Source organism: Salvelinus fontinalis, chromosome 10 (assembly GCF_029448725.1).
Source record: "Salvelinus fontinalis isolate EN_2023a chromosome 10, ASM2944872v1, whole genome shotgun sequence".
Classification (NCBI taxonomy): Eukaryota; Metazoa; Chordata; class Actinopteri; order Salmoniformes; family Salmonidae; genus Salvelinus; species Salvelinus fontinalis.
In genome coordinates, this window is record NC_074674.1 from 33,722,939 (window position 1) to 33,749,078 (window position 26,140).

Here is a 26,140-nt window from a genome sequence, read left to right on the forward strand (position 1 = left end):
CTCTGCATCTGTCCTCATGCTCCAAAGACCTTAGTGCTGCTTTTGATACCATCGATCACCACATTCTATTGGAGAGATCGGAAACCCAAATTGGTCTACACGGACAAGTTCTGGCCTGGTTTAGATCTTATCTGTCGGAAAGATATCAGTTTGTCTCTGTAGATGGTTTGTCCTCTGACAAATCAACTGTACATTTCGGTGTTTCTCAAGGCTTCGTTTTAGGACCGCTATTGTTTTACCTCTTGGTGATGTCATTCGGAAACATAATGTTAACTGTCACTGCTATGCGGATGACACACAGCTGTACATTTGATGAAACATGGTGAAGCCCCAAAATTGTCCTCCCTGGAAGCCTGTGTTTCAGACATAAGGAAGTGGATGGCGGCAAATGTTCTACTTTTAAACTCGGACAAAACAGAGATGCTAGTTCTAGGTCCCAAGAAACAGAGAAATCTTCTGTTGAATCTGACAATTAATCTTGATGGTTGTATAGTCGTCTCAAATAAAACTGTGAAGGACCTCTGCGTTACTCTGGACCCTGATCTCTCTTTTGACGAACATATCAAGAGTGTTTCAAGGACAGCTTTTTTCCACTTACATAACTTTGCAAAAATCAGAAACTTTCTACTCCAAAAATGATACAGAACAATGTATCCATGCTTTTGTCACTTCTAGGGATAGACTACTGCAATGCCCTATTTTCCGGCTACCTAGATAAAGCACTAAATAAACTTCAGTTAGTCCTAAACACGGCTGCTAGAATCTTGACTAGAACCAAATTCTTTTATCATATTATTCCAGTGCTAGCATTTCTCTACACTGGCTTCCTGTTAAGGCTAGGGCTGATTTCAAGGTTTTACTGTTAACCTACAAAGCATTACATGGGCTTGCTCCTACCTATCTTTCTGATTTGGTCCTGCCGAACATACCTACACGTACGCTACGGTCCCACGCCGCAGGCCTCCTTACTGTCCCTAAAATTTCTAAGCAAACAGCTGGAGGCAGGGCTTTCTCCTATTGAGCTCCATTTTTATGGAATGGTCTGCCTATCCATGTGAGAGACGCAGACTCAGTCTCAACCTTTAAGTCTTTATTGAAGACTCATCTCTTCAGTAGGTCCTATGATTGAGTGTAGTCTGGGCCAGGAGTGTGAAGGTGAACGGAAAAGTACTGGAGCAACGAACCGCCCATGCTGTCTCTGCCTGGCCGGATCCCCTCTCTCCACTGTGATTCTCTGCCTCAAACCCTATTACAGGGGCCGACATGATCACCTACGTGATATTTCTGTTCGGGTTGGCGCCCCCCTCCTTGGGTTCGTGCCGTGGGGAAGATCTTTGTGATCTTCGTGGGCTATACTCGGCCATGTCTCAGGATAGTAAATTGGTGGTTGAAGATATTCCTCTTGTGGTGTGGTGTGGGGGCTGTGCCTTGGCAAAGTGGGTGGGGTTTGGCCCTGTCCGGGGGTATCGTCAGACGCGGCCACAGTGTCTCCCGAACCCTCCTGTCTCAGCCTTCAGTATTTATGCTGCAATAGTTTGTGTCGGGGGGCTAGGGACAGTCTGTTACATCTGGAGTATTTCTCCTGTGTTATCCAGTGTCCTGTGTGAATTTAAGTATGCTCTCTCTAATTCTCTCTCTTTTTTTCCTTCTCTCTCTCTCTCTCTCTCTCTCTCTCTCTCTCTCTCTCTCTCTCTCTCTCTCTCTCTCTCTCTCTCTCTCTCTTTTTCTGTTTTCTTTCTCTTTCTCTCGGAGGACCTGAGCCCCAACTGTTCTGCCTGCGGCTATGGAACTGTGACCTGTTCACCGGACATGCTACCTTGTCCCAGACCTGCTGTTTTCAACCTTCTAGAGACAGCAGGAGCGGTAGAGATACTCTGAATGATCGGCTATGAAAAGTCAACTGACATTTGCTCCTGAGGTGCTGACCTGTTGCACCCTCTACAATCACTGTGATTATTATTATTTGACCCTGCTGGTCATCTATGAACATTTGAACGTCTTGGCTATGTTCTGTTATAATCTCCACCCGGCACAGCCAGAAGAGGACTGGCCAACCCTAGTAGCCTGGTGCCTCTCTAGGTTTCTTCCTAGATTCCGGCCATTCTAGGGAGTTTTTCCTAGCCACTGTGCTTCTACACCTGCATTGCTTGTTGTTTGGGGTTTTAAGCTGGGTTTCTGTACAGCACTTTGTGAAATCAGCTGATGAAAGAAGGGCTTTATGAATTCATTGATTCATTTATTATTTTTGAATTTTTGTGAGTGTAATGTTTACTGTTCATTTTTTATTGTTTATTTAGCTTTTGTTAATTATCTATTTCAGTTGCTTTGGCAATGTAAACATATGTTTCCCATGTCAGTAAAGCCCTTACATTGAATTGAGAGAGAGAGAGAGACAGCGAGAGAGAGAAAGAGAGAGAGAGAAAGAGAGAGAAAGAGAGAAAGAGAGAGAGAGAGAGAGAGAGAGAGAGAGAGAGAGAGAGAGAGAGAGAGAGAGAGAGAGAGAGAGAGAGAGAGAGAGAGACAGCGAGAGAGAGAAAGAGAGAGAGAGAGAGAGAGAGAGAGAGAGAGAGAGAGAGAGAGACAGAGAGAGAGAGAAAAAGAGAAAGAGAGAGAGAGAGAGAGAGAGAGAGAGAGAGAGAGAGAGAGAGAGAGAGAGAAGAGCTGATTGGTTAAACTGCTCAATGAAACGGAAGAGGTGAGAGTGTAGAAACCTTTGCCACGGAGCATCAAAATCAAATGTGTCTGGAAGGTTATTCTCTGCATTTTAGGGGACTTTCTAACCGTGGAAGTATCTTGAATCTTCGCATATGCCTACCTGTTGAATTTTACAGCGGGTGAGGAAAATTTTCGGAGATACAACGGGTCTATCCATTATTTGTTAAAGAATTCAGCGCAGAATCCACCATAATTTATTTGCGGATACCATTCGATGTTTCAGCAAGGATCAGCAAATCAGTTGAAACTTGAAACAACATATTTGGCACCTGAGAATAAAACAATTAAACACTTGCCACTTGTACACGTTGAAGACTAAAGGAATTACTGAAAGAAGACTTCAGACTGACGCACTAAATGGAAACACAACCTGCCTTTACTTGTAAAAGTGTATAACGCAGGTAAATTGTGTTCATTGTATTAAACCAAACTTGTTTTTTCCCTTGACAACTTTAAGAGGCCGTTTATCTGTTTTGTTTGGGCATTGCTATTTAGTAATCGAAACGTCTAGACTTTAACCTGTTGAAGGACTGAAATGTGTGTCTTTGCCAGTCTCAAATCATTTTCAAAGCCTCTTCCTTTTGAGGAACTTTTTTTTTAGACAGACATTTGAAATTGCCAATTGCACATGCTCAGATGTGTCAGACATGACAAACAGGGTCCTGCTATATTTGTGTAAGAGACCTGTGGGTTGATCAGATTCCGGTCCAGTGTTTGCAGTTGACAACCATGCAAGCCTCATTAATTATTTATGCTCAAATTTAAAGTCCTGCATCACTGGAGTCATGCGTGGTGAGGACTTTACTCTCACCTTAGGATATAACATGGACCTATATTAGTAATCTAAGTGCAACATTCCCCCCCCCAAAGTTATTTTATAATATAGCCTATTGTAAAATTGGTGCTAACATTGCTGTGAATAAGGGTTGTGGGGGTGATGGCAGTTCACTGTAGATTTAACAAACCATACCAATCATACCTTTTGATGCCTTGTATATTGAGACTGTGATCAGTACTGAGTTAAAAGGGGTCAAAATAGGCTATAAATGTGATCTGCATTGGCCATGATGGAATTCCAGTCCAGTGGCAAGAGATCTATCTAACTCTCCTCCAAACTGATGTGTGAGAATGTCATTGTTTCTCAGATGATTTCAATGTTCATGGAAAACTACCCCCTTATTATTTCATTATTACTCAGAAGATACCCATGTACCTTGGGGCTTATATCACCTCACCACATTTGGTATTATCCTCTCCACATGTGCTGTTGAGAATGAGAGGCCTCATTAGTTATGGATAGACCCCGACAGGGGGATGTGAGTGCTTTGTTCTGTTCTTCACGAGGAATAACTAGTCCTCATCCCCTCTGCTCTGTCCCCAAACCACGGCTGGCACGATCAACCTGGATAGTGGCAATGGATGAGTTGGAATATTTCCCACTTAAGTGCACATCTGGTTAGAGAGCGTCTGTTGTAAGAGTGTCCAGAGCTCCCTCCCTAGTCAGTATCCAGGCGGGGTTATGGATGGGTTATACAGCTAGGTAAATGGGTTAGTATTCTCTGGCGGCTACAAATCAATCGCTGCCCATTCACCTGATTAAATGTAGTAGTATTTCACCAGTAACCCTGTCCCTGTCGTCCCTGTTCTCCTGTCTGGTGAGAAATCAAAGACAGGCATTTCCCATTGGTTATGGTCTGTTATTTTTGCTGTACACATATTGCAGGAGCTTTGTGTTGTTAACGTCGTCAGTGTGTTTGTAAGGCAACGCTGCTTAGCTGGTGGCAGGAAGTGTAGTGAGGGAGACCGATACCGATAATGAGCATGTTTGTGTTTCTCTCTCTCTCTCTCTCTCTCTCTCTCTCTCTCTCTCTCTCTCTCTCTCTCTCTCTCTCTCTCTCTCTCTCTCTCTCTCTCTCTCTCTCTCTCTCTCTCTCTCTCTCTCTCTCTCTCTCTCCTCTAGAAACAGTCAGCCCTGTGTGTACAAATCAAATTTTATTAGTCACACGCACTGAATACTTACGAGCCCCTAACCGAGAATGCAGTTTCAAAACAATACAGAGTCAATGTGCACTGGTTATTTGAGGTAGTATGTACATGTAGGTAGAGTTATTAAAGTGACTTTGCATAGATGACAACAGAGAGTAGCAGTGGTGTAAAGAGGGGGGGGGGGGCACTGCAAATAGTCTGGGTAGCCATTTGACTAGATGTTCAGGAGTCTTATTGCTTGGGGTAGAAGCTGTTTAGAAGCCTCTTGGACCTACACTTGGCGCTCCTGTACCGCTTGCCGTGAGGTAGCAGAGAGAACAGTCTATGACTAGGGTGGCTGGAGTCTATGACAATTTTTTGGGCCTTCCTCTGACACACCAAACCCTTCTGACTGACTAGCCAAGCCTTTCATCCTCAGTCGTACCTCACCCACTTTCTGTTTGGGAGGAAAGATAAGAAGCAGCAAACAACACTGTTTTACATGTATCTTTGCTTGCTGCTGTCTGACTCATGGTCAAGGCAATCGATTAGTAATGCAATTGAAATAGAGTAACAACAGACGAACACACTCAAAACGATTATTACCGTAGTACTAGAGACTTACTGGTTATGTTGCTCAACTTACAAGACAGTCTATCGCATTCTGTTTATCGTCTTGACTTTGTGCAGAAGACTGCCATAGAGTTTTATGATGAGCATCACCAGACACGTAGCCTATCACCTATTTGCCAATTGTGTTACCCGAGTGAGTCTTGCTGCTGCTCGTATTCAGTAGGCCATTCAGGGAGCGGTCACTCTTGACCTTTTTCTCTCTCACTCTCTCTTGTAACGACCACGAAGACCTATAGAATATGACTTGCTATACTTACCAATTCTTATCAGTTAATAATACTTTTTAAAAATGTATTTTCATATGCATTCAATATTTTTTATTTCAATTTGAAATGCATTTTAATTGGTATGAAATCCTGTTCAGCTTGATTGCATCTCTTGGTGGATTTGTTTGTATGTGGATATGTTGCTGTATACGTGGGATTTGGTGGGATCCTTGTTGGACTTGTTTGTATGTGTGACATGTGCCAATGGGATTTGGTGAGCGGTGCTGCTCCCGCCCTCTAAAAATAGCTCTTGCGGTCTAGCAGTGGCTGTAATTAACTTAGCGTAATAATCTGCCATTAGGGGTGTGTGGTAAAGCGTGTTGGGAACTCTGGGTGTGTGGATGGAGAGCTGAGTGGACTATTAGCCCACCCTCTGTTAAATCACTCCCTCACATGAGCTTGCCCAGTCTCATGCGGCTCTGGAGAACATCGTACGTGTGGGGGACTCCAGAAAATCAATCAAAGTATCTCTAGCTCCATGGATGGCATTCAGGACTAATGTATAGATTATAATAGTAGGGGTAAGCTCTGACTTTCTGAGACATTGATTTTTTTCCCCCTCTAACTGGAAACCTTCATCATGGTTTTGACACATAGTGGATCATGAAAACATGCTCAATATCTTCTTTAACCTTCTAGGAGTATTGCAAGCTTTATGACACCAATGACTGATGCACCACATGCAGTACAATGCTTCTGGCTGCTGTATGTGTCTCCTGCCACCCAGCTTATCTCCTTGACTGGTGACTGCAGTCCCTGCCAGACCCAGCTAACGAGTTCCCTGGGCTCTCTGAGTAAACAACACTGATTCTTACTCCAGCCGGTCAGGTGCTCTGCACATCTGACTCTCCAATGATTTAATGGGCATCCATGTTATGAGAACCGTTTCGGGCTGGGAGGCGTTTGACAGGGTTGCTTGTTGGATATCCATTTGATCCATTGATGATATGGGGTGAATTCCAATCTTCAGAGAGCTACTTTGTAAATGTAAACACATCTCCCATGTGTCTATAAGCTAGACACAACTGTCAGCTCTCTCTCTCTCTCTCTCTCTCTCTCTCTCTCTCTCTCTCTCTCGCGTGCCTGTTGGTATGGCGACAGGTGACAGGTTGGAAGATTCAATACGTGACAAGTGTGTCTTTTTGCCAACAGGTAAATGATGCTGGAGGCTGTGTGACTGGCAGCTATGGGACCAAAGAGGTGCTATTTCGTGGATGTCACCATGGTGACTGCACTCTGCCTGCTGTGTGAGTACTACTTATGCATTCCCTCTGTAATGAACTATCTGTCATTGAGTTGAGTTTATTGAGTTTGTTTTATTTTTACAGGGACAGTGCACATTAATCAACGTTTCAGTAAAAGTGCTGGTTTTAGCCAGCCGGCTAATTTTCAACCGCAGTCCTTGGGCAGGTTATTAAAAACAATTATAATATAGACAATCATTGAGCAGTGAGCACACACAGAGCAACATAGGACAAGCAAGACATAGCAAACAGACAGAGCAACATAGAACAAGCAAGACATAGCAAACAGACAGAGCAACATAGGACAAGCAAGATGTAGCATACAGACAGAGCAACATAGAACAAAAAGCAGCAAGACAAAATTCATAAAAGCAACAAAGTGTTTCCACACCTCACAAGTTACAGACAACAGACAACATGAAAAGCGGCAATACACAGCTAGGGATTATGTTCACAAATCTGATTGACCTTTAGCCATGTCTTCATGCATTTTGTGAAAGTGTGATATGTGGTGCAGTTATGTGTGTCTGATGGCAGTGTATTCCAGACATGGGAAGCTCTCACAGAGAAAGCGGATTTTCTAAAGGTGCTTTTCCTTAAGGGAACTATAGAGTCACCTCACATGGCAGACCTTGTGGATCTGCTGCCATATGTTTGGGTTTTCTGTTTAACAAAAATACTGAGTGGAGGGGGAGCCAGGCCATTTAGGATCTTGAATACAAGACATGCGTCGGTGTATTGCACAAGATTTCCCCAACTCAGGAGCTCATGCTTTCTGAGGATGTAACAGTGATGATGGCTATTGGGCTTCCTATCAAGCACTTTGAGAGCCTGTTTGTAGACAGACTGAATAGGTTTTAATGTTGTACAGCAAGCTTGGGCCCAACTAGTCAAGCAGTATGTTAAGTGGGGAGTATCATAGATTTGAAGTACAGTTCTGCTACCTCTGTAGTCAAACAATTTCGTATAAATCGGAAATTAGCTAGGTTGAATTTGGTTATCTGAATGACCTTTTCACATGCTTTTTAAAAGAGAGGTTGGATTCAAGTATGATGCCAAGGTACTTAAAATCAGATACCACCTGGAGCTTCTCCCCTGACACATAGACATCTGGCTCAGTAGCATATGTTGCCCTCTTTGTGAAGAACATGCAAACAGTTTTTTTCACATTGAGATGCAAACACGAGTCACTGAGCCACTTTGTAACCTGGACCATTACAGTAGTGAGTTCTTGTGCAGCTTGTTGTTTGCTCTTTGCATGCACATATATCACTGTATCATCTGCATACATTTGAACTTCAGACCCAGTACAGACAGAAGGCAGATCATTAATGTACAGGCTGAACAGGAGGGGCCCCAGTATTGACCCTTGGGGAACGCCCACATCATAGCTAAGGTTATAACACTCAGGTTATAACAACACATTGTGTTGGCCTTCCTAGGTGTCAGCCATGGTCAGAAGCCGGATGTGCATGCCAAGGAAGGGGGTGTGGTGGAGATTGAGTGTAGACTGCCACCCACTGACACGGGTGCGTCTGTGTCCCTGCACGTTGTGGAATGGGTGCGCCAGGGCGTCGAGATCCCAGTCCTGATCAAGTTTGGAGTGTATGCTCCTCGGGTGCATCCCAACTACGAGGGTAAGTCTGTCTTCATCCTATCAGCAGCTCAACTGGGATCTAATCTTACCTTAAGAGTCTTTAATTTCAGCCTAATATCAGGACTGTCTCAGCACAGCCACTTCTAGAGGCCTTGTCCATTTACACTCTCATGCCCCCTTTCCTACATTCAAAGTATATCCAGACTTCATTCTACCTATATCCTACCTTAACAGTAATGTTAGTTCAAAACAGCTTCAGTCCTCCTAACTGCACCACACCCCATTGGTCTTTCCATCTATCATCAGGATGCTTTGTTGGAGCTGGGGGTTTTGTGTTAGTTGTGTCTCTCAGATTGCATCATGTCTATTGTCCCCATTCTGCCATAGGGTCTGTGGGGAAAAGGGATCTTCAATAGAGAAAAAATTACTTTTGGGACTGCTTCTGTCCTTGAAAGTCTCAGACAAAAGGCTTGACGTGGACAGAGGGAGAGCAAGTCTGCGTGTTTTTCATCTTCCTTTAGTTAGGATCGTCCTGTGTTCCAAAGGCCTGGTGGGAGTGAGATTTGACCTGTCGACCTCTCTGATCATTGGAATTTGTGCACGGGTGCAGATGCGTTCATGTTTGTGTTTTGGCAAGGTTCTAGAAAGCCCACTATACACCTGCTCAGTCAATTCCTATCAGAGTGTTAGGTATCCAGATGACACACTGATACCAAACACGAAAATACGATAACGATACAGAAATGTACATGGTAATAAAGTCAGTCAGCAGCCTGTGATGACAAGCCATAATGAGTAGGTACGTACAGATATATGATCTTAAATTGATCACCCTGTTGCAGGAGAACTTTCCAGGAAATTTAAAACTTGTGGTGTATTTGAGGTTTTTAAAGGCTTCTGAAGTTTGGAATTTCCACTTAGAAATTTCAGACTTGATTTTCCCTTACAGAAAATGTAGCAACCCCTACAAAAATGTACTTTAATTATAATCCACATAACATTTCACATTTCCTGTTGCTGCAGCGAACTGGCTCAAATTAAGATCCTACACTTAGAAAAAAGGGTTCCAAAGGGGTTCTTCGGCTGTTCCTGTAGGATAACCCTTTTGGGTTCTATGTAGAACTATTTTGGGTTCCATGTAGAACCCTCGGTGGAAAGGGTTCTACATGGTTCCCAAAAGGATTCTACCTGGAACTGAAGGAGTTCCACCTTGAACCAAAATGGGATCGTCTATGGGGACAGCCGAAGAAGCCTTTTAGGTTCTAGATGGCACCTTTTTTTCTTAGAGTGTTCATCTGACCATGGCAGAGGGAGTGAGGATTCACCTCATGTCAATAAAAGACACTAGCCTTTTTTCTCTATCCTTGAAGAAGAACCTCCATTTGTTCAGTGATGCCATTTATGGCTGATTGCAGTTTTGCACTAAATTGTAGCTTCACAAGGACACAGACTATATGCGGACAAGGACAGGGACAAAAACATACGTTTTGAAAATAGTGGAGGAAGGACAATAGTATTCTACCTATTTTCTAAACAGCATCACCTGATTCTGTCAGGTGAAAAAACCCTCTGAAGCCATGGAAACAAATAAGAGTCTAAAATGACCAGTATTAACAACCTTCTCCAGTACCAAACAGATCGTTTTAAAAGCTCATGTTCAGAGCAACAAAAGGTTGAAAAAGAGGCATTATCTGGTCTGAGTCCACCTTTCTCACAGCTAACTGGTGACTGATGGGAAGGACAGGTGTAGCTTGGGAAGGGGAGGTTTTGTGGGGGGTAGATGAGGTGTTGAGTTCCCTTCCTCAGGCATGTCTCTTCTCATGTGTATTTTTCTAGACAGCCCCTCAGCTTGACTCTCAGGGTTGTGTCAGTTAGACTCAATGTCCACCTGTCATATCAAACACTTTAGCTCCGTAAACTACTGTATGTTACTCACCTGTTAGCTCAACCTATATTTAATCATATGTTAAACATGCTACATGCTTCATGAATTCAACATTACTATGCTGGTATTAAGTAGTGATGGGGGGAAATCGATACAGTTACATATTGCAATATTATTTTTAGACGATACCTTTATATTGATATTTGACTCCCAAGTATTGATTTGTTGTCACGTTCCTGACCTATTTCTGTTAGTTTGTTGTATGTGTTAGTTGGTCAGGACTTTTGAGTTTGGGTGGGCATTCTATGTTTTCTGTTTCTATGTTGGTTTAAGGGTTGCCTGGTATGGCTCTCAATTAGAGGCAGGTGTTTGGCGTTTCCTCTAATCGAGAGTCATATTTAGGTAGGTTGTTTCACAGTGTTCGTTGTGGGTGGTTGTCTCCTGTGTCTGTGTCTATGTTACACCATACGGGACTGTTTTGTGCGTTCGTCATTTTGTGTAGTCATTTTTCCTGTTCGTGATTTCTTCGTGTTTTATGTAAGTTCATCGTCCAGGTCTGTCTACATCGTTTTGTTGTTTTGTAATATATCAAGTGTTCTTCGTGTGTTTAGTTCGTCTTGTAAATAAATCATTATGTATTCACAACCCGCTGCGCCTTGGTCGAATCACTACTCCTCCTCTTCGGTTGAAGAGGAGGAGGAACACCGTTACAGAACCACCCACCAAATAACCAGAACCAAGCAGCGGTGTAACGGGAGGAAGGGACAGTGCAAGAAGGAGGAATGGACATGGGAGGATGTTTTGGACGGTAAAGGTTGCTACACATGGGAGGAGATCCTGGCTGGAAGGGATCGCCTCCCATGGGAACAGCTGGAGGCACTGAGGAGAGCAGAGGGAACCGGAGAAGGGAACCGGCGTTATGAGGGGACGCGTCTAGCACGGAAGCCCGAAAGCCCGTGAGTACTACCCAAACATTTCTTGGGGGGGGGGGTGATAAGAGGTAGTGGGCCAAGGGCAGGTAGGAGACCTGCGCCCACTTCCCAGGCTAACCGTGGAGAGCGGGAGTACGGGCAGACACCGTGTTACGCAGTAGAGCGCACGGTGTCTCCTGTACGTGTGCATAGCCCAGTGCGGGTTATTCCACCTCCCCGCACTGGTAGGGCTAGATTGAGCATTGAGCCAAGTGCCATGAAGCCGGCTCTACATATCTGGCCACCAGTACGTCTCCTTGGGCCGGCTTACATGGCACCAGCTTTACGCATGGTGTCCCCGGTTCGCCTACATAGCCCGGTGCGGGTTATTCCACCTCCCTGCACTGGGCGGGCGACGGGGAGCATTCAACCAGGTAAGGTTGGGCAGGCTCAGTGCTCAAGGGAGCCAGTACGCTTGCACGGTCCGGTATTTCCGGCACTACCTCCCCGCCCCAGCCCAGTACCACCAGTGCCTACACCACGCACCAGGCTTCCAGTGCGTTTCCAGAGCCCTGTTCCTCCTCCACGCACTCTCCCTATGGTGCGTGTCTCCAGCCCAGTGCCTCCAGTTCCGGCACCACGCACTAAGCCACCTGTGCGTCTCCAGAGCCCTGTACACACTGTTCCTTCTCCCCGTACTCGTCCTGATGTGCGTGCACTCAGCCCGGTGCCACCAGTGCCGGTACCACGCACCAGGCAAATAGTATGCTTTGAGAGTCCAGTGTGCCCTGTCCCTGCTCCCCGCACTAGGCTTGAAGTGCGTGTCTCCAGTCTGGTGCCTCCAGTTCCGGCACCACGCACCAGGCCTACAGTGCGTCTCAGCCGGCCAGAGTCTGCCGTCTGCCCAACGGCGCCTGAACTGTCCGTCTGCCAAGCGCTGCATGAACTGCTCGTCTGTATTGAGCCTTCAAAGCCGCCCGTCTGCCATGAGCATGCAAAGCCGCCCGTCTGCCATGAGCCTACAGAGCCTTCCGCCAGACTGGAGCCGCTAGAGCCTTCCGCCAGACAGGAGCCGCTAGAGCCTTCCGCCAGACAGGAGCCGCTAGAGCCTTCCACCAGACAGGAGCAGCCAAAGCCTTCCACCAGACAGGATCAGTCTGAGCCATCCGTCTCCGCAGCGCCATCTGAGCCATCCGTCTCCCCAGCCGTCAGCCAGCCATGAGCGTCGAGAGCCGTCAGCCAGCCATGAGCGTCCAGAGCCGTCAGCCAGCCATGAGCGTCCAGAGCCGTCAGCCAGCCATGAGCGTCCAGAGCCGTCAGCCAGCCATGAGCGTCCAGAGCCGTCAGCTAGTCATGAGCGTCCAGAGCTGCCATGTATCCAGAACTGCCCCTCAGTCCAGAGCTGTCTCTCTGTCCGGAGCTGCCCTTCAGTCCGGAGTTGCCCCTCTATCCTGAGCTACCTCTCTATCCTGAGATACCTCTCTATCTACCTCTCTATTCTCACCTACCTCTATGTCCTGAGCTACCTTGTCCCGGAGCTGTCCCTTTATTTTGTGTTGCCTATATTAGGTGGGTGGAATAGAGGGGTGGTCATTCTGAGGGGGATTAGCAAACTGGGATTGACTATGGTGGGGTGGGGACCTCGTCCTGAGCCTGAGCCTGAGCCACCACCGTGGTCAGATGCCCACCCAGACCCTCCCCTAAACTTTGTGCTGGTGCGCCCGGAGTTCGCACCTTAAGGGGGGGGGGGGGGTTATGTCACGTTCCTGACCTGTTTCTGTTAGTTTGTTGTATGTGTTAGTTGGTCAGGACGTGAGTTTGGGTGGGCATTCTATGTTGTCTGTTTCTATGTTGGTTTAAGGGTTGCCTGGTATGGCTCTCAATTAGAGGCAGGTGTTTGGCGTGTGTTATAAGTGTTATTATTCGTAGTAAATGTTTTATTTGTTTCGTAAATGCTTCACTGTCTGTAAAGGAGAGGCTAATCACGCTGATAAACTGCAGTGTTTCAGTTATTTATTGTGAAAATGGCTTTATAGAATAGCAAAAGAAATGACAAGCTGAGAGATAACTGGAGAGATGAGAGAGAGAGAGAAAAGCCACAGGGAAGGTGTAGGGAGGGAGGGGTGAGTCAGCAAACACCATTGATCCAGGGTGCAGTCACCTGGCAACCAGGAGATCAAATTTTAAAGCTCACAACATCGTGAAGGCTTTATCTATTGGACATTTAAGTACCATTGAAGAAAATTCCTATCAATTGTAAAGCACACGTTCTTTGAATTGAAAACCCCTAAAACTCCAGTTGTCTGATTGTTTTGTAACCTGTCTCATGTCGTCAAACCCTGTGTCATCCTATGTGTCCCCAGGCCGTGTGTCTCTGGTCAGGAACACTGTTCTGAGAGTGAAGGGGCTCCTCATGGAGGACCAGGGCCTGTACGAGTGTCTCATTTTGGACCAAACCACAGACGAGACCCACAATGGAACCTGGACACTACTGTCTGTAACTGGTGAGAGGAGGGGCTGGTGATGGGGAGGGGCTGGTGAGAGGAGGGGCTGGTGATGGGGAGGGGCTGGTGAGAGGAGGGGCTGGTGATGGGAGGGGCTGGTGAGAGGAGGGGCTGGTGGTTGGGGAGGGGCTGGTGATGGGGAGGGGCTGGTGATGGGGAGTGTCTGGTGAGAGGAGGGGCTGGTGGTTGGGGAGGGGCTGGTGAGAGGAGGGGCTGGTGAGAGGAGGGGCTGGTGAGAGGAGGGGCTGGTGATGGGGAGGGGCTGGTGAGAGGGGCTGGGGATGGGGAGGGGCTGGTGAGAGGAGGGGCTGATGATGGGGAGGGGCTGGTGAGAGGAGGAGCTGATGATGGGGAGGTGATGGGGAGGGGCTGGAAATGGGGAGGGGCTGGTGAGAGGAGGGGCTGGTGGTTGGGGAGGGGCTGGTGAGAGGAGGGGCTGGTGAGAGGAGGGGCTGATTATGGGGAGGGGCTGGTGAGAGGAGGGGCTGGTGATGGGGAGGGGCTGGTGATGGGGAGGGGCTGGTGAGAAGAGGGGCTGGTGAGAGGAGGGGCTGGTGATGGGGAGGGGCTGGTGATGGGAATGGTTTGACCGCCATGGAGCCCTATTATCCTCATCCTTCCTATCCTACACACACACTCCCTCTATCTCTCTCTGACCTCTCTCTCCCTCTACACCACTCCCTCTATCTCTCTCTGACCTCTCTCTCTCTACACACACCCCCTCTATCTCTCTCTGTTCTCTCTCTCTCTCTACACACACTCCCTCTATCTCTCTCTGACCTCTCTCTCCCTCTACACACACTCCCTCTATCTCTCTCTGACCTCTCTCTCTCTACACACACTCCCTCTATCTCTCTCTGACCTCTCTCTCTCTCTCTACACACACCCTCAATCTCTCTCTATTCCCTCGCTCTCTCTACACACACCCCCTCTATCTCTCTCTGACCTCTTTCTCTACAAACACCCTCAATCTCTCTCTGTTCTCTCTCTCTCTACACACACACACTCTATCTTTCTCTGTTCTCTCTCTCTCTACACCCCCCCTCCATCTCTCTCTGTTCCCTCTCTCTCTCTCTACACACACTCCTCTATCTCTCTCTGACCTCTCTCTCTACACACACACACCCTCTATCTCTCTCTGACCTCTCTTTCTACACACACACACCCTCTATCTCTCTCTGACCTCTCTCTCTACACACACCCCCTCTCTCTCTGACCTCTCTCTCTACACATACACCCATTCTATCTCTCTGTCTCTCTCTCTGTCTGTCTTTCTGTCTGTCTGTCTCTCTCAATTCAATTCAAGGGGCTTCATTGGCATGGGAAAATATGTTAACATTGCCAAAGCAAGTGAAGTAGATAATTTACAAAAGTGAAATAAACAATAAAAATTAACAGTAAACATTACACACAGAAGTTCCAAAAGAATAAAGACATTACAAATGTCATATTATGTATATATATATATATATATATATATATATATGTATACACCATATATATACGGTGTTGTAACGATGTGCAAGTGATTAAAGTACAAAAGGGAAAATAAATAAACATAAATATGGGTTGTATTTCAAATGGTGTTTGTTCTTCACTGGTTGCCCTTTTCTTGTGGCAACAGGTCCCACATCTTGCTGCTGTGATGGCACACTGTGGTATTTTACGCAGTAGATATGGGAGTTTATCAAAATCAGGTTTGGTTTCAAATTGTCTTTGAAACGCCTCCAACTCAATCATCAAGTTTGCGGACGGCACTACAGTGGTAGGCTTGATTACCAACAACGACGAGACGGCCTACATGGAGGAGGTGAGGGCACTCGGAGTGTGGTGTCAGGAAAATAACCTCACACTCAACGTCAACAAAACAAAGGAGATGATTGTGGACTTCAGGAAACAGCAGAGGGAGCACCCCCCTATCCACATCGACGGGACAGTAGTGGAGAAGGTGGAAAGTTTTAAGTTCCTCGGTGTACACATCACGGACAAACTGAATTGGTATACCCACACAGACAGCATTGTGAAGAAGGCGCAGCAGCGCCTCTTCAACCTCAGGAGGCTGAAGAAATTTGGCTTGTCACCAAAGCACTCACAAACTTTTACAGATGCACAATCGAGAGCATCCTGTCGGGCTGTATCACCGCCTGGTACGGCAACTGCTCCGCCCACAACCGTAAGGCTCTCCAGAGGGTAGTGAGATCTGCACAACACATCACCGGGGGCAAACTACCTGCCCTCCAGGACACCTACACCACCCGATGTCACAGGAAGGCCATAAAAATCGTCAAGGACAACAACCACCCGAGCCACTGCCTGTTCACCCCGCTATCATCCAAAAGGCGAGGTCAGTACAGGTGCATCAAAGCGGGGACCGTGAGACTGAAAAACAGCTTCTATCTCAAGGCCATCAGACTGTTAAACAGCCACCACTAACATTTAGTGGCCGCTGCCAACATACTGACTCAACTCCAGCCACTTTAATAATGGGAATTGATGGAAATTATGTAAAAATGTATCACTGGCCACTAAACAATGCCGCTTAATATAATGTTTACATACCCTACATTACTCATCTCATATGTATATTTATATACTGTACTCTATATCATCTACTGCATCTTGCCATCTTTATGTAATACATGTATCACTAGCCACTTTAAACTATGCCACTTATGTTTACATACCCTACATTACTCATCTCATATGTATATGTATAGACTGTACACTATACCATCTACTGCATCTTGCCTATGCCGTTCTGTACCATCACTCATTCATATATCCTTATGTACATATTATTTATCTCTTAACACTTGTGTGTATAAGGTAGTAGTTGTGGAATTGTTAGGTTAGATTAATTGTTGGTTATTACTGCATTGTCGGAACTAGAAGCATAAGCATTTCGCTACACTCGCATTAACATCTGCTAACCATGTGTATGTGACAAATAAAATTTAATTTGATTTTTGGTTTCAAATTCTTTGTGGATCTGTGTAATCTGAGGGAAATATGTGTCTCTAATATGGTCATACATTGGGCAGGAGGTTAGGAAGTGCAGCTCAGTTTCCACCTCATTTTGTGGGCAGTGTGCACATAGCCTGTCTTCTCTTGAGAGCCAGGTCTGCCTACAGCGGTCTTTCTCAGTGGCAAGGTTATGCTCACTGAGTCTGTTGATAGTCAATGCTTTCCTTAAGTTTGGGTCAGTCACAGTGGTCAGGTATTCTGCCACTGTGCACTCTCTGTTTAGGGACAAATAGCATTCTAGTTTGTTCTGTTTTTTGTACATTTCTTCCATTGTGTCAAGTAATTCTCTTTTTGTTTTCTCATGATTTGGTTGGGTCTAATTGTGTAGCTGTCCTGGGGCTCTGTGGGGTTTGTTTGTGTTTGTGAACAGAGCCCCAGGACCAGCTTGCATAGGGGAATCTTCTCCAGGTTCATCTCTCTGTAGGTGATGGCTTTGTTATGGAAGGTTTGGGAATCGCTTACTTTTAGGTGGTTGTAGAATTTAACATCTCTTTTCTGGATTTTGATAATTAGCGGGTATCGGCCTAATTCTGCTCTGCGTGCATTATTTGGTGTTTTACATTGTACACAGAGGATATTTTTGTCTCAATTTGGTGTTTGTCCCATTTTGTGGGAGAGGAGAGGAGAGAGGAGGTGGAGAGGAGAGGAGAGGAGAGAGGAGCAGGAGAGGAGAGAGGAGCAGGAGAGGAGAGAGGAGGAGAGAGGAGAGGAGGGGAGAGGAGAGGAGCAGGAGAGGAGGGGAGAGGAGCAGGAGAGGAGAGGAGCAGGAGAGGAGAGTAGCAGGAGAGAGGAGCAGAGGCATCAGGGCAGATTAGCCAGGCACATGGCCTGTGGTGTCCCGTCAAAGACCTGCAGGTTCACATCTAAGGCCATTGTCTGATGAGGTTTAAGACTCCTTGGCAGGCGCACAGTGTCAGGGAGAGCTTTACTCATTCACTGGAGGACTGTACATTACATGATCGGCCTCTAAGTGATGTTTGCGTACCCCAGTTCAATAGCCTTTAGCCCATTTGACTTTAAACAGGGTCAAACCTGCTGATTCAGCTTTGTTGTTTATGAGACCTTCAGCTTTTCAAACTGTTTAGCGCTCTCTCTGGAAAGGGATTGACGTTGTTGTCTTGGCTGTCTTTGTTGTTTTTCTGTAGCTCCTCCTATTTTCACCAAGAACCCTCCCCCTGTCCTGGAGGCTCTAGTGGGGAATTCTCTCTCTCTAGCTTGTGTTGCTCGTGGCAACCCACCACCCACTATAACCTGGGCTAAAGATGGTACTCTGATTGGAGGAGACAAATTTGAGGTGAGGAGTCATGGTTCAGTCTTCATGGCTAAACAAATAAATATATAAAAAGTTAATTTCACCACTACAATCCCACATTGCAATCTCTCTCGCTCTCAATGCAAACTTTATTGTCCCTGCAGGGAAATTCATTGCTCTCTCGCTCTCGCTCTCTGTCTCTCTCTCTGTATCTCAGCTGCTGAGTGGGAAGTTGTCTCTCAGAGCAGTGAGCACGGAGGCCGGAGGACGGTATGAATGTCTTGCCACCAACACAGAGGGCAATGTGACTCATGTTACAAAGCTGAAGGTGAAAGGTCAGTCACTGTCTGTTTGTTTATGAGTTTCCTGTCTACAGTTTCCCCCTGGGTCATACTAGGAGAATAGAAAAATCTAGCAGCATACTCTGTCCTTATTTTCTCCCAATCTTAGTCACTGGAATCCCCACTGGTACACAGTGAGCCATATAATCTCCCATCACTTTGTCTAGTATTACCCAAATCCTCTGTTGAGTGTAGTGAGGCATTATCGTCATCTAGTGGTGAATGGGAGTTCTTGCATTACAGGTGAATCTGAGGATTTATGTTGTGTTCTTTCTGTGGATGTTTTTCCTCATGAATCTCACTTATGTAATACAATATGCTCCATTTATTTTAAGTCATGCTATGTTTATGCCCAATGACGTCAATATGACCAGGATATGCCGTTTAGCTTTGGCATTGACACCTGTTTGTATTATAGTAAGGCTTTGATTTCTGGCTGTAGTAAGTTTTTCGAAGCCTTATGTAAGCCCGTAAAACAGACCTTCAAGCAAATCCTCTAAACATTTATCTCAATCAGCCATAATCTCCCAACATGAAAAATGTTGCTGTGTCATGCTGTGTGGCAGTGTTGCTCACACCAGATAACTGATTGGATTTGAGATATCTTGCTAATCTGCGATGTCCTGCTAAGTTTGATCAAGGAAAGAAATCCCTTATCTCTTTATTTCGTCTCAAACAGGTCCTCCAGTTATTGTTATCCCCCTGAATAACACGGCCCTCAACATGACCCAGAATGCCTTGCTGCGGTGCCAGGCCGTGGCTGATCCCCCCAACATGACCTATGTGTGGCAGAGGCAGGGAGAGAACGTCCATCACATAGAGTAAGTTTGGTGTATTTTGTCACGGTTTATTCATATTGGATTTGTGTGTTTACATGGGATTTAGTGTTTGTTATGATGTTTCTAATGTGGCGTTTGCTTTATTTGAATGTCCTTCATGGGTTGTGTGTCTGAATGTTTAAGTTTTGCTTTGTTGTTAGGCCTCTAAAGTCCCGGGTGAAGATTATGGTGGACGGCACCCTCCTCATCACCCGCATCACCCCAGACGATTCTGGGAACTATACCTGCATGCCCATCAATGGGCTGTTAACTCCGCCTACTGCTTCCGCCAGTCTCACTGTGAGACGTAAGTGTCTATGTGCTGATGTCTTCATCTCTAATCTTGTGTGCCCCCCACGTAATTTACAAATCCTTCCTATCCATCTATCAATCCATCCATCCATCATTTCATTTGTTTCCTTTCTTCCTCGCAGACCCTGCCCAGGCTCTCCTGATGCCTCAGCAGACGTATCTCCCCACAGGCCTGGGGGGTCTGGTCTCCTGCCCTGTGAGAGCCCAGCCCCTCCTGCTCCGTGTTGATTGGACCAAGGATGGACAGCCACTGGATCTGGCCATGGTAGAGAGATCAACCTTATATCTACTCATATCTTCCATTTCCACAAGGAATCAATCTGCCATGTAGGCCTAGTGCTCAGAAGAGAATATGTTCCCATTCAAGAGAGATATATGAACATTAAGTTGAATTGAAAAACTGTTGAGAAGTTCTCTGACCTCTCACTGTTTTATCCAATCAGTACCCAGGATGGACGCTGACGTCTGAAGGCTCGGTGTTCATGGCAACTGTCAATGATGATGCAACAGGGGTGTACAAGTGCACCCCCTACAACAGCTTCGGGACCATGGGCCAATCAGGGCCCACGACAGTCATCCTACAGGTCAGGGTGCACACACTATTTTCTAGCACTTTATTAGACAAATGACCCTTTATTTATCCTCCAAATGACCTGGTAAAATGGTAATTACACAATAATAACTTTATAAATATTGCTTTGTTTCTTAGAAAATGAACTAGAATTCCCCATTTTCACCACTTTGTTTCCTTGTAAATTGCAAGTAAATAAATTGCAAGTAAAAAATGTGAAGACAGCACTTTAAAATAAAGTGCTACCTAATTATCTGTCTCTTTCAGTCCAAAGAGGGAGCTCATATCTGAGACAAGTAAGGACTTTTAGAAAATATATTTAGATTCTCTTTTTTCTCTCTTCTACTTGTCAGTCTGTGACATGAAGTGAGTTCAATGTGGCATGATTACAATAGCTCCTGTATGGCAAGGTTAATTGTGGCGCTAATCCTTTTGTGAATAGGTTGTAAATAGGTGAAGATGAGGTTAATCTTGGCTAAACTAAAGGTAATCTACTGTTTCACTCGCTTTCTCTAATTGTGATAAAGTCCTTGTCTAAATGACATGGCTGGTTGTTTTGTTCCGACCCGCAGGACCCCCCGTCACTCAACGTGTCTCCCCGAAAGGAGTATCGAGAGAAGGTGGGTAGGACACTTGTTATCCCCTGCCAGACCACTGGAGAGCCAGCCCCTACTGTAACCTGGAGCAAGGTGAGTGCATTTCAATACGCTCCACAGCAAAGTACTGTACTCCTCTGACTACTTGAGTCAACAAGCACGTACACAGGCCTGGCAACATGTGAATAAGATAGTAGGAACTGTGGACATGCCCTGGAGCAGAAATAGCTATTATTTAACACACACATGCAAGAAAAAACATATACAGGCTCACACTCGCACACACCTTTCTCGACAAACAGGGACAAACAAACTCTTCACTGACTGCAGTTCAGCAATCAGCCCAGCTTGTGTGTCCGGTCTCCTCTCTGTCGTCCCTGTCTGTAGGTTGCACCTGCCACACTCTCTCAGTACTCTGTAGCAGCCAATGGCTCCCTGCTGCTGCTTCCTCTCAGTAAAGACCACCAGGGGGTGTGGGAGTGCAGTGTTACCAACCGCGTGGGCACTGTCAAATCCAGCACTCTCATCTCAGCGCTGGGTGAGTGGGACAGACAGACTGACAGACATCTAAGTCATCTTTATTAATGTATCTAATATGTATTCATGACATTATGGAACCTCACCAGTGTATTACGAATCCGTGTTGAATAAGGATGCAACTCTTATTTCATTTTCTATTCTCCCTCTTCTTCCTTCTCACTCCCTCTCTCTTTCTTCTCCTTCTCTCTCTGTGTGTCAGGCACCAGTCCCCATGCTGCCACCCTGGTGTCTGTGTTTCCAGGGGTCAAGCAGGCCAATGTGTCCTGGGAACCAGGCTTTGATGGGGGATACCCCCAGAAATTCACTGTCTGGTGAGTCGTCTACTCTTCTAGTCTCTGTTCCGTCTCCCTCTCTTCTCTGTCTGGTGGGTCGTCTACTCTTCTAGTCTTCTAGTCTCTGTTCTGTCTCCCTCTCTTCTCTGTCTGGTGAGTCGTCTACTCTTCTAGTCTCTGTTCTGTCTCCCTCTCTTCTCTGTCTGGTGAGTCGTCTACTCTTCTAGTCTCTGTTCTGTCTCCCTCTCTTCTCTGTCTGGTGAGTCGTCTACTCTTCTAGTCTCTGTTCTGTCTCCCTCTCTTCTCTGTCTGGTGAGTCGTCTACTCTTCTAGTCTCTGTTCTGTCTCCCTCTCTTCTCTGTCTGGTGAGTCGTCTACTCTTCTAGTCTCTTTTCTGTCTCCCTCTCTTCTCTGTCTGGTGAGTCATCTACTCTTCTACTCTTCTAGTCTCTGTTCTGTCTCCCTCTCTTCTCTGTCTGGTGAGTTGTCTACTCTTCTAGTCTCTGTTCCGTCTCCCTCTCTTCTCTGTCTGGTGGGTCGTCTACTCTTCTAGTCTCTGTTCTGTCTCCCTCTCTTCTCTGTCTGGTGAGTCGTCTACTCTTCTAGTCTCTGTTCCGTCTCCCTCTCTTCTCTGTCTGGTGAGTCGTCTACTCTTCTAGTCTCTGTTCTGTCTCCCTCTCTTCTCTGTCTGGTGAGTCGTCTACTCTTCTACTCTTCTAGTCTCTGTTCTGTCTCCCTCTCTTCTCTGTCTGGTGAGTCGTCTACTATTCTAGTATCTGTTCTGTCTCCCTCTCTTCTCTGTCTGGTGAGTCGTCTACTCTTCTAGTCTCTGTTCTGTCTCCCTCTCTTCTCTGTCTGGTGAGTCGTCTACTCTTCTAGTCTCTGTTCTGTCTCCCTCTCTTCTCTGTCTGGTGAGTCGTCTACTCTTCTAGTCTCTGTTCTGTCTCCCTCTGTGTAACCATAGCAGCAACATATTAATATACTGTATTGAACGTCAGTGGAGGACAGCTCATCATCAGCAGCAGGGGTGAACAATCACAAACAGGGAAGCAGACATATTGTATTGACATAGATGGGTACAGAACACAGAAATCCACAAACAGTAATTACCGATGCCAGATAGAGGAACATTTGAAAGAGAAATCACTGGGAAAAGGATGCTGTTCAACTGTCCTTTTTCAAGCAGTTTTTTTTACAAACCCTGCCTCATCTCGTGAAAACGATTATATTATAGAATATCTATGTTGTCATTTAGATCTGTCACATGGAGCATAGAATGCATTGTGCAGTCTCTTCATCTGTTATAGTGCATAGAATTTGCACACACACACACATACACACACACTAGGGCTGAATGGCAGGAACCCGGTTACTGAGATTTACCACCCAAAACCACTCCCTTTTCCCGTGATTAATAACTAAGAGAAACCGGTAAATTATAATAAATTATTTATATCAACAGCATGATGTGAAATGGAACTGTTCAATTATATGCAATGTCTAAATGTAATTTCTCTTTGCTTATTTGAGCTGTTCTTGTCATAATATGGACTTGGACTTTTACCAAATAGGGCTATGATCTGTATACCACCCCTACTGTAACGGCTCTCTTTCGGTGAGTGAGTTGACCAAGATGCAGCGGGTTGTGAATACATAATGAACTTTATTTAACAAGACGAAACTAAACACACGAAGAACACTTGAATAATTTTACAAAACAACAAAACGAACTAGACAGACCTAAACTATGAACTTACATGAAACGAGGAAAACATAAACAGGAACGACCGAACGAACGAGACGAGACAGTACCGTGTGGTGCAACAAACACAGACACAGTGACAATCACCCACAAACAAACAGTGAGAACACCCTACCTTAATATGACTCTCAATTAGAGGAAAACGCAAAACACCTGCCTCTAATTAAGAGCCATACCAGGCAACCCAAAACCAAAATAGAAACAGAAAACATAGACTGCCCACCCAAAACTCACGCCCTGACTATCACACACATACAAAACAACAGAAAACAGGTCAGGAACGTGACAGAACCCCCCCCTCAAGGTGCGAACGCCGGGCGCACCAGCACAAAGTCCAGGGGAGGGTCTGGGTGGGCATCTGACCACGGTGGTGGCTCAGGCTCTGGACGCTGTCCCCACACCACCATAGTCACTCCCCACTTCTGTATCCCCCTCCCAATGACCACCCTCCAACTAAAACCACCTAAATGAAGGGGCAGCACCGGGATAAGGGGCAGCACCGGTCCGGGCTGAGGGACTCTGGCAGGTCCGGGCTGAGGGACTCTGGCAGGTCCGGGCTGAGGGACTCTGGCAGGTCCGGGCTGAGGGACTCTGGCAGGTCCGGGCTGAGGGACTGGGTGGCAGCTCCGGGCTGAGGGACTCTGGCAGGTCCGGACTGGGTGGCAGCTCCGGACTGAGTGGCAGCTCATGACTGTAGGGCAGCTCATGACTGTAGGGCAGCTCATGACTGTAGGGCAGCTCATGACTGTAGGGCAGCTCATGACTGGAGGGCAGCTCATGACCGGAGGGCAGCTCTGGCAGCTCCTGACTGGCTGGCGTCTCTGGCAACTCCTGACTGGCTGGCGTCTCTGGCAGCTCCTGACTGGCTGGCGTCTCTGGCAGCTCCTGACTGGCTGGCGGCTCTGGCAGCTCCTGACTGGCTGGCGGCTCTGGCAGCTCCTGACTGACGGACAGCTCTAGCGGCTCCTGACTGACGGGCGGCTCTAATGGCTCGGGACAGACGGGCGGCTCTAATGGCTCGTGGCAGACGGATGGCTCAGAAGGCGCTGGGCAGACAGATGGCTCAGAAGGCGCTGGGCAGACAGATGGCTCAGACGGCGCTGGGCAGACAGATGGCTCAGACGGCGCTGGGCAGACAGATGGCTCAGACGGCGCTGGGCAGACAGATGGCTCAGACGGCGCTGGGCAGACAGATGGCTCAGACAGCGCTGGGCAGACAGATGGCTCAGACGGAGCTGGGCAGACAGGCAGTGCAGAAGGCGTTGGGCAGACGGCCGACTCTGCCCTGCTGAGGCGCACAGTAGGCCTGGTGCGTGGTGCCGGAACTGGAGGTACCGGGATGACGGCACGCACTTCAAGGCTAGTGCGGGGAGCAGGGACAGGGCACACTGACCTCTCGAAGCGCACTATAGACCTGGTGCGTGGTACCGGAACTGGAGGTACCGGGCTGAGGGCACGCACCTCAGGGCGAGTGCGGGGAGAAGGAACAGTGCGTACAGGGCTCTGGAGACGCACAGATGGCTTAGTGCGTGGTGCCGGAACTGGAGGCACTGGGCTGGAGACACGCACCATAGGGAGAGTGCGTGGAGGAGGAACAGGGCTCTTAAAACGCACTGGAAGCCTGGTGCGTGGTGTAGGCACTGGTGGTACTGGGCTGGGGCGAGGAGGTAGCGCCGGAAATACCGGACCGTGTAGGCGTACTGGCTCCCTTGAGCACTGAGCCTGCCCAACCTTACCTGGTTGCATGCTCCCCGTAGCCCGTCCAGTGCGGGGAGGTGGAATAACCCGCACTGGGCTGTGTTGGCGAACCGGGAACACCATGCGTAAGGCTGGTGCCATGTAAGGCTGGTGCACATTTGTGGCCTGCTGGAGGTCATTTTGCAGGGCTCTGGCAGTGCACCTCCTTGCACAAAGGCGGAGGTAGCGGTCTTGCTGCTGGGTTGTTGCCCTCCTACGGCCTCCTCCACGTCTCCTGATGTACTGGCCTGTCTCCTGGTAGCACCTCCATGCTCTGGACACTACGCTGACAGACACAGCAAACCTTTTTGCCACAGCTCGCATTGATGTGCCATCCCGGATGAACTGCACTACCTGAGCCACTTGTGTGGGTTGTAGACTCCGTCTCATGCTACCACTAGAGTGAGAGCACCGCCAGCATTCAAAAGTGACCAAACATCAGCCAGGAAGCATAGGAACTGAGAAGTGGTCTGTGGTCACCACCTGCAGAATCACTCCTTTTTTGGGGGTGTCTTGCTAATTGCCTATAATTTCCACCTTTTGTCTATTCCATTTGCACAACAGCATGTGAAATTTATTGTCAATCAGTGTTGCTTCCTAAGTGGACAGTTTGATTTCATAGAAGTGTGATTGACTTGGAGTTACATTGTGTTGTTTAAGTGTTCCCTTTATTTTTTTGAGCAGTGTATATACAGTATATATAGGGCCTAGCCTACCTCTTCCAGGTAATAAATGCAATGCAGTATTAGCCTTATATTTAACTAATTAATGATAGGTTATACATAATAAGCTTCTAACTCATAGCCTCTGTCTCTTGCTCAATACGTACCTGTGCTCCGCTGGACTCTCCTTAAAAAACATCCCTTAGCTCTTCGAGTCCCATGCAGGAAACGCTAGACTAGAACAGCATGCTGGACTTTTTTGTTGTTGTTGCATTTCTTATACCAATATTCTAAGAGGGACAAAGGCTCTAGTTTGCTGAATGTTACATACAGCAGCCAATAGATCTCAAGGGTAGTTTGAAAGAAGAACGAACGCTCGATTGCGTTAGGCTAAAGCAGTTATTTATTCAAACCTAAAGCCATTCAATCTCCGTGGAGAGAAGTGAAAGCCTTCTGCATCTAATTCTAGTCTAATTTGATTGATGACGATAAGGACAACAAAATATATTTCATTTAACCATTGAAAGCGAGGA

The 26,140-nt window shown here is 46.8% G+C and overlaps 1 protein-coding gene across 1 annotated transcript in view; it reads left to right on the forward strand.

Annotated features, from left to right (window-relative positions):
- The first annotated feature begins 1,263 nt into the window (after window positions 1-1,263).
- The window catches only part of LOC129863283 (protein turtle homolog A-like), a 40,153-nt gene continuing 15,276 nt past the window's right edge, over window positions 1,264-26,140 (forward strand). Inside the window, exons 1-12 of the mRNA XM_055935174.1 lie at window positions 1,264-1,312; window positions 8,266-8,460; window positions 13,580-13,720; window positions 17,890-18,038; window positions 18,214-18,331; window positions 19,017-19,158; window positions 19,317-19,462; window positions 19,590-19,732; window positions 19,911-20,051; window positions 20,611-20,727; window positions 21,022-21,172; window positions 21,374-21,485. Of these exons, the coding sequence (XP_055791149.1) occupies window positions 1,264-1,312; window positions 8,266-8,460; window positions 13,580-13,720; window positions 17,890-18,038; window positions 18,214-18,331; window positions 19,017-19,158; window positions 19,317-19,462; window positions 19,590-19,732; window positions 19,911-20,051; window positions 20,611-20,727; window positions 21,022-21,172; window positions 21,374-21,485 (1,604 nt within the window). The remainder of the gene's footprint in view (window positions 1,313-8,265; window positions 8,461-13,579; window positions 13,721-17,889; window positions 18,039-18,213; window positions 18,332-19,016; window positions 19,159-19,316; window positions 19,463-19,589; window positions 19,733-19,910; window positions 20,052-20,610; window positions 20,728-21,021; window positions 21,173-21,373; window positions 21,486-26,140) is intronic.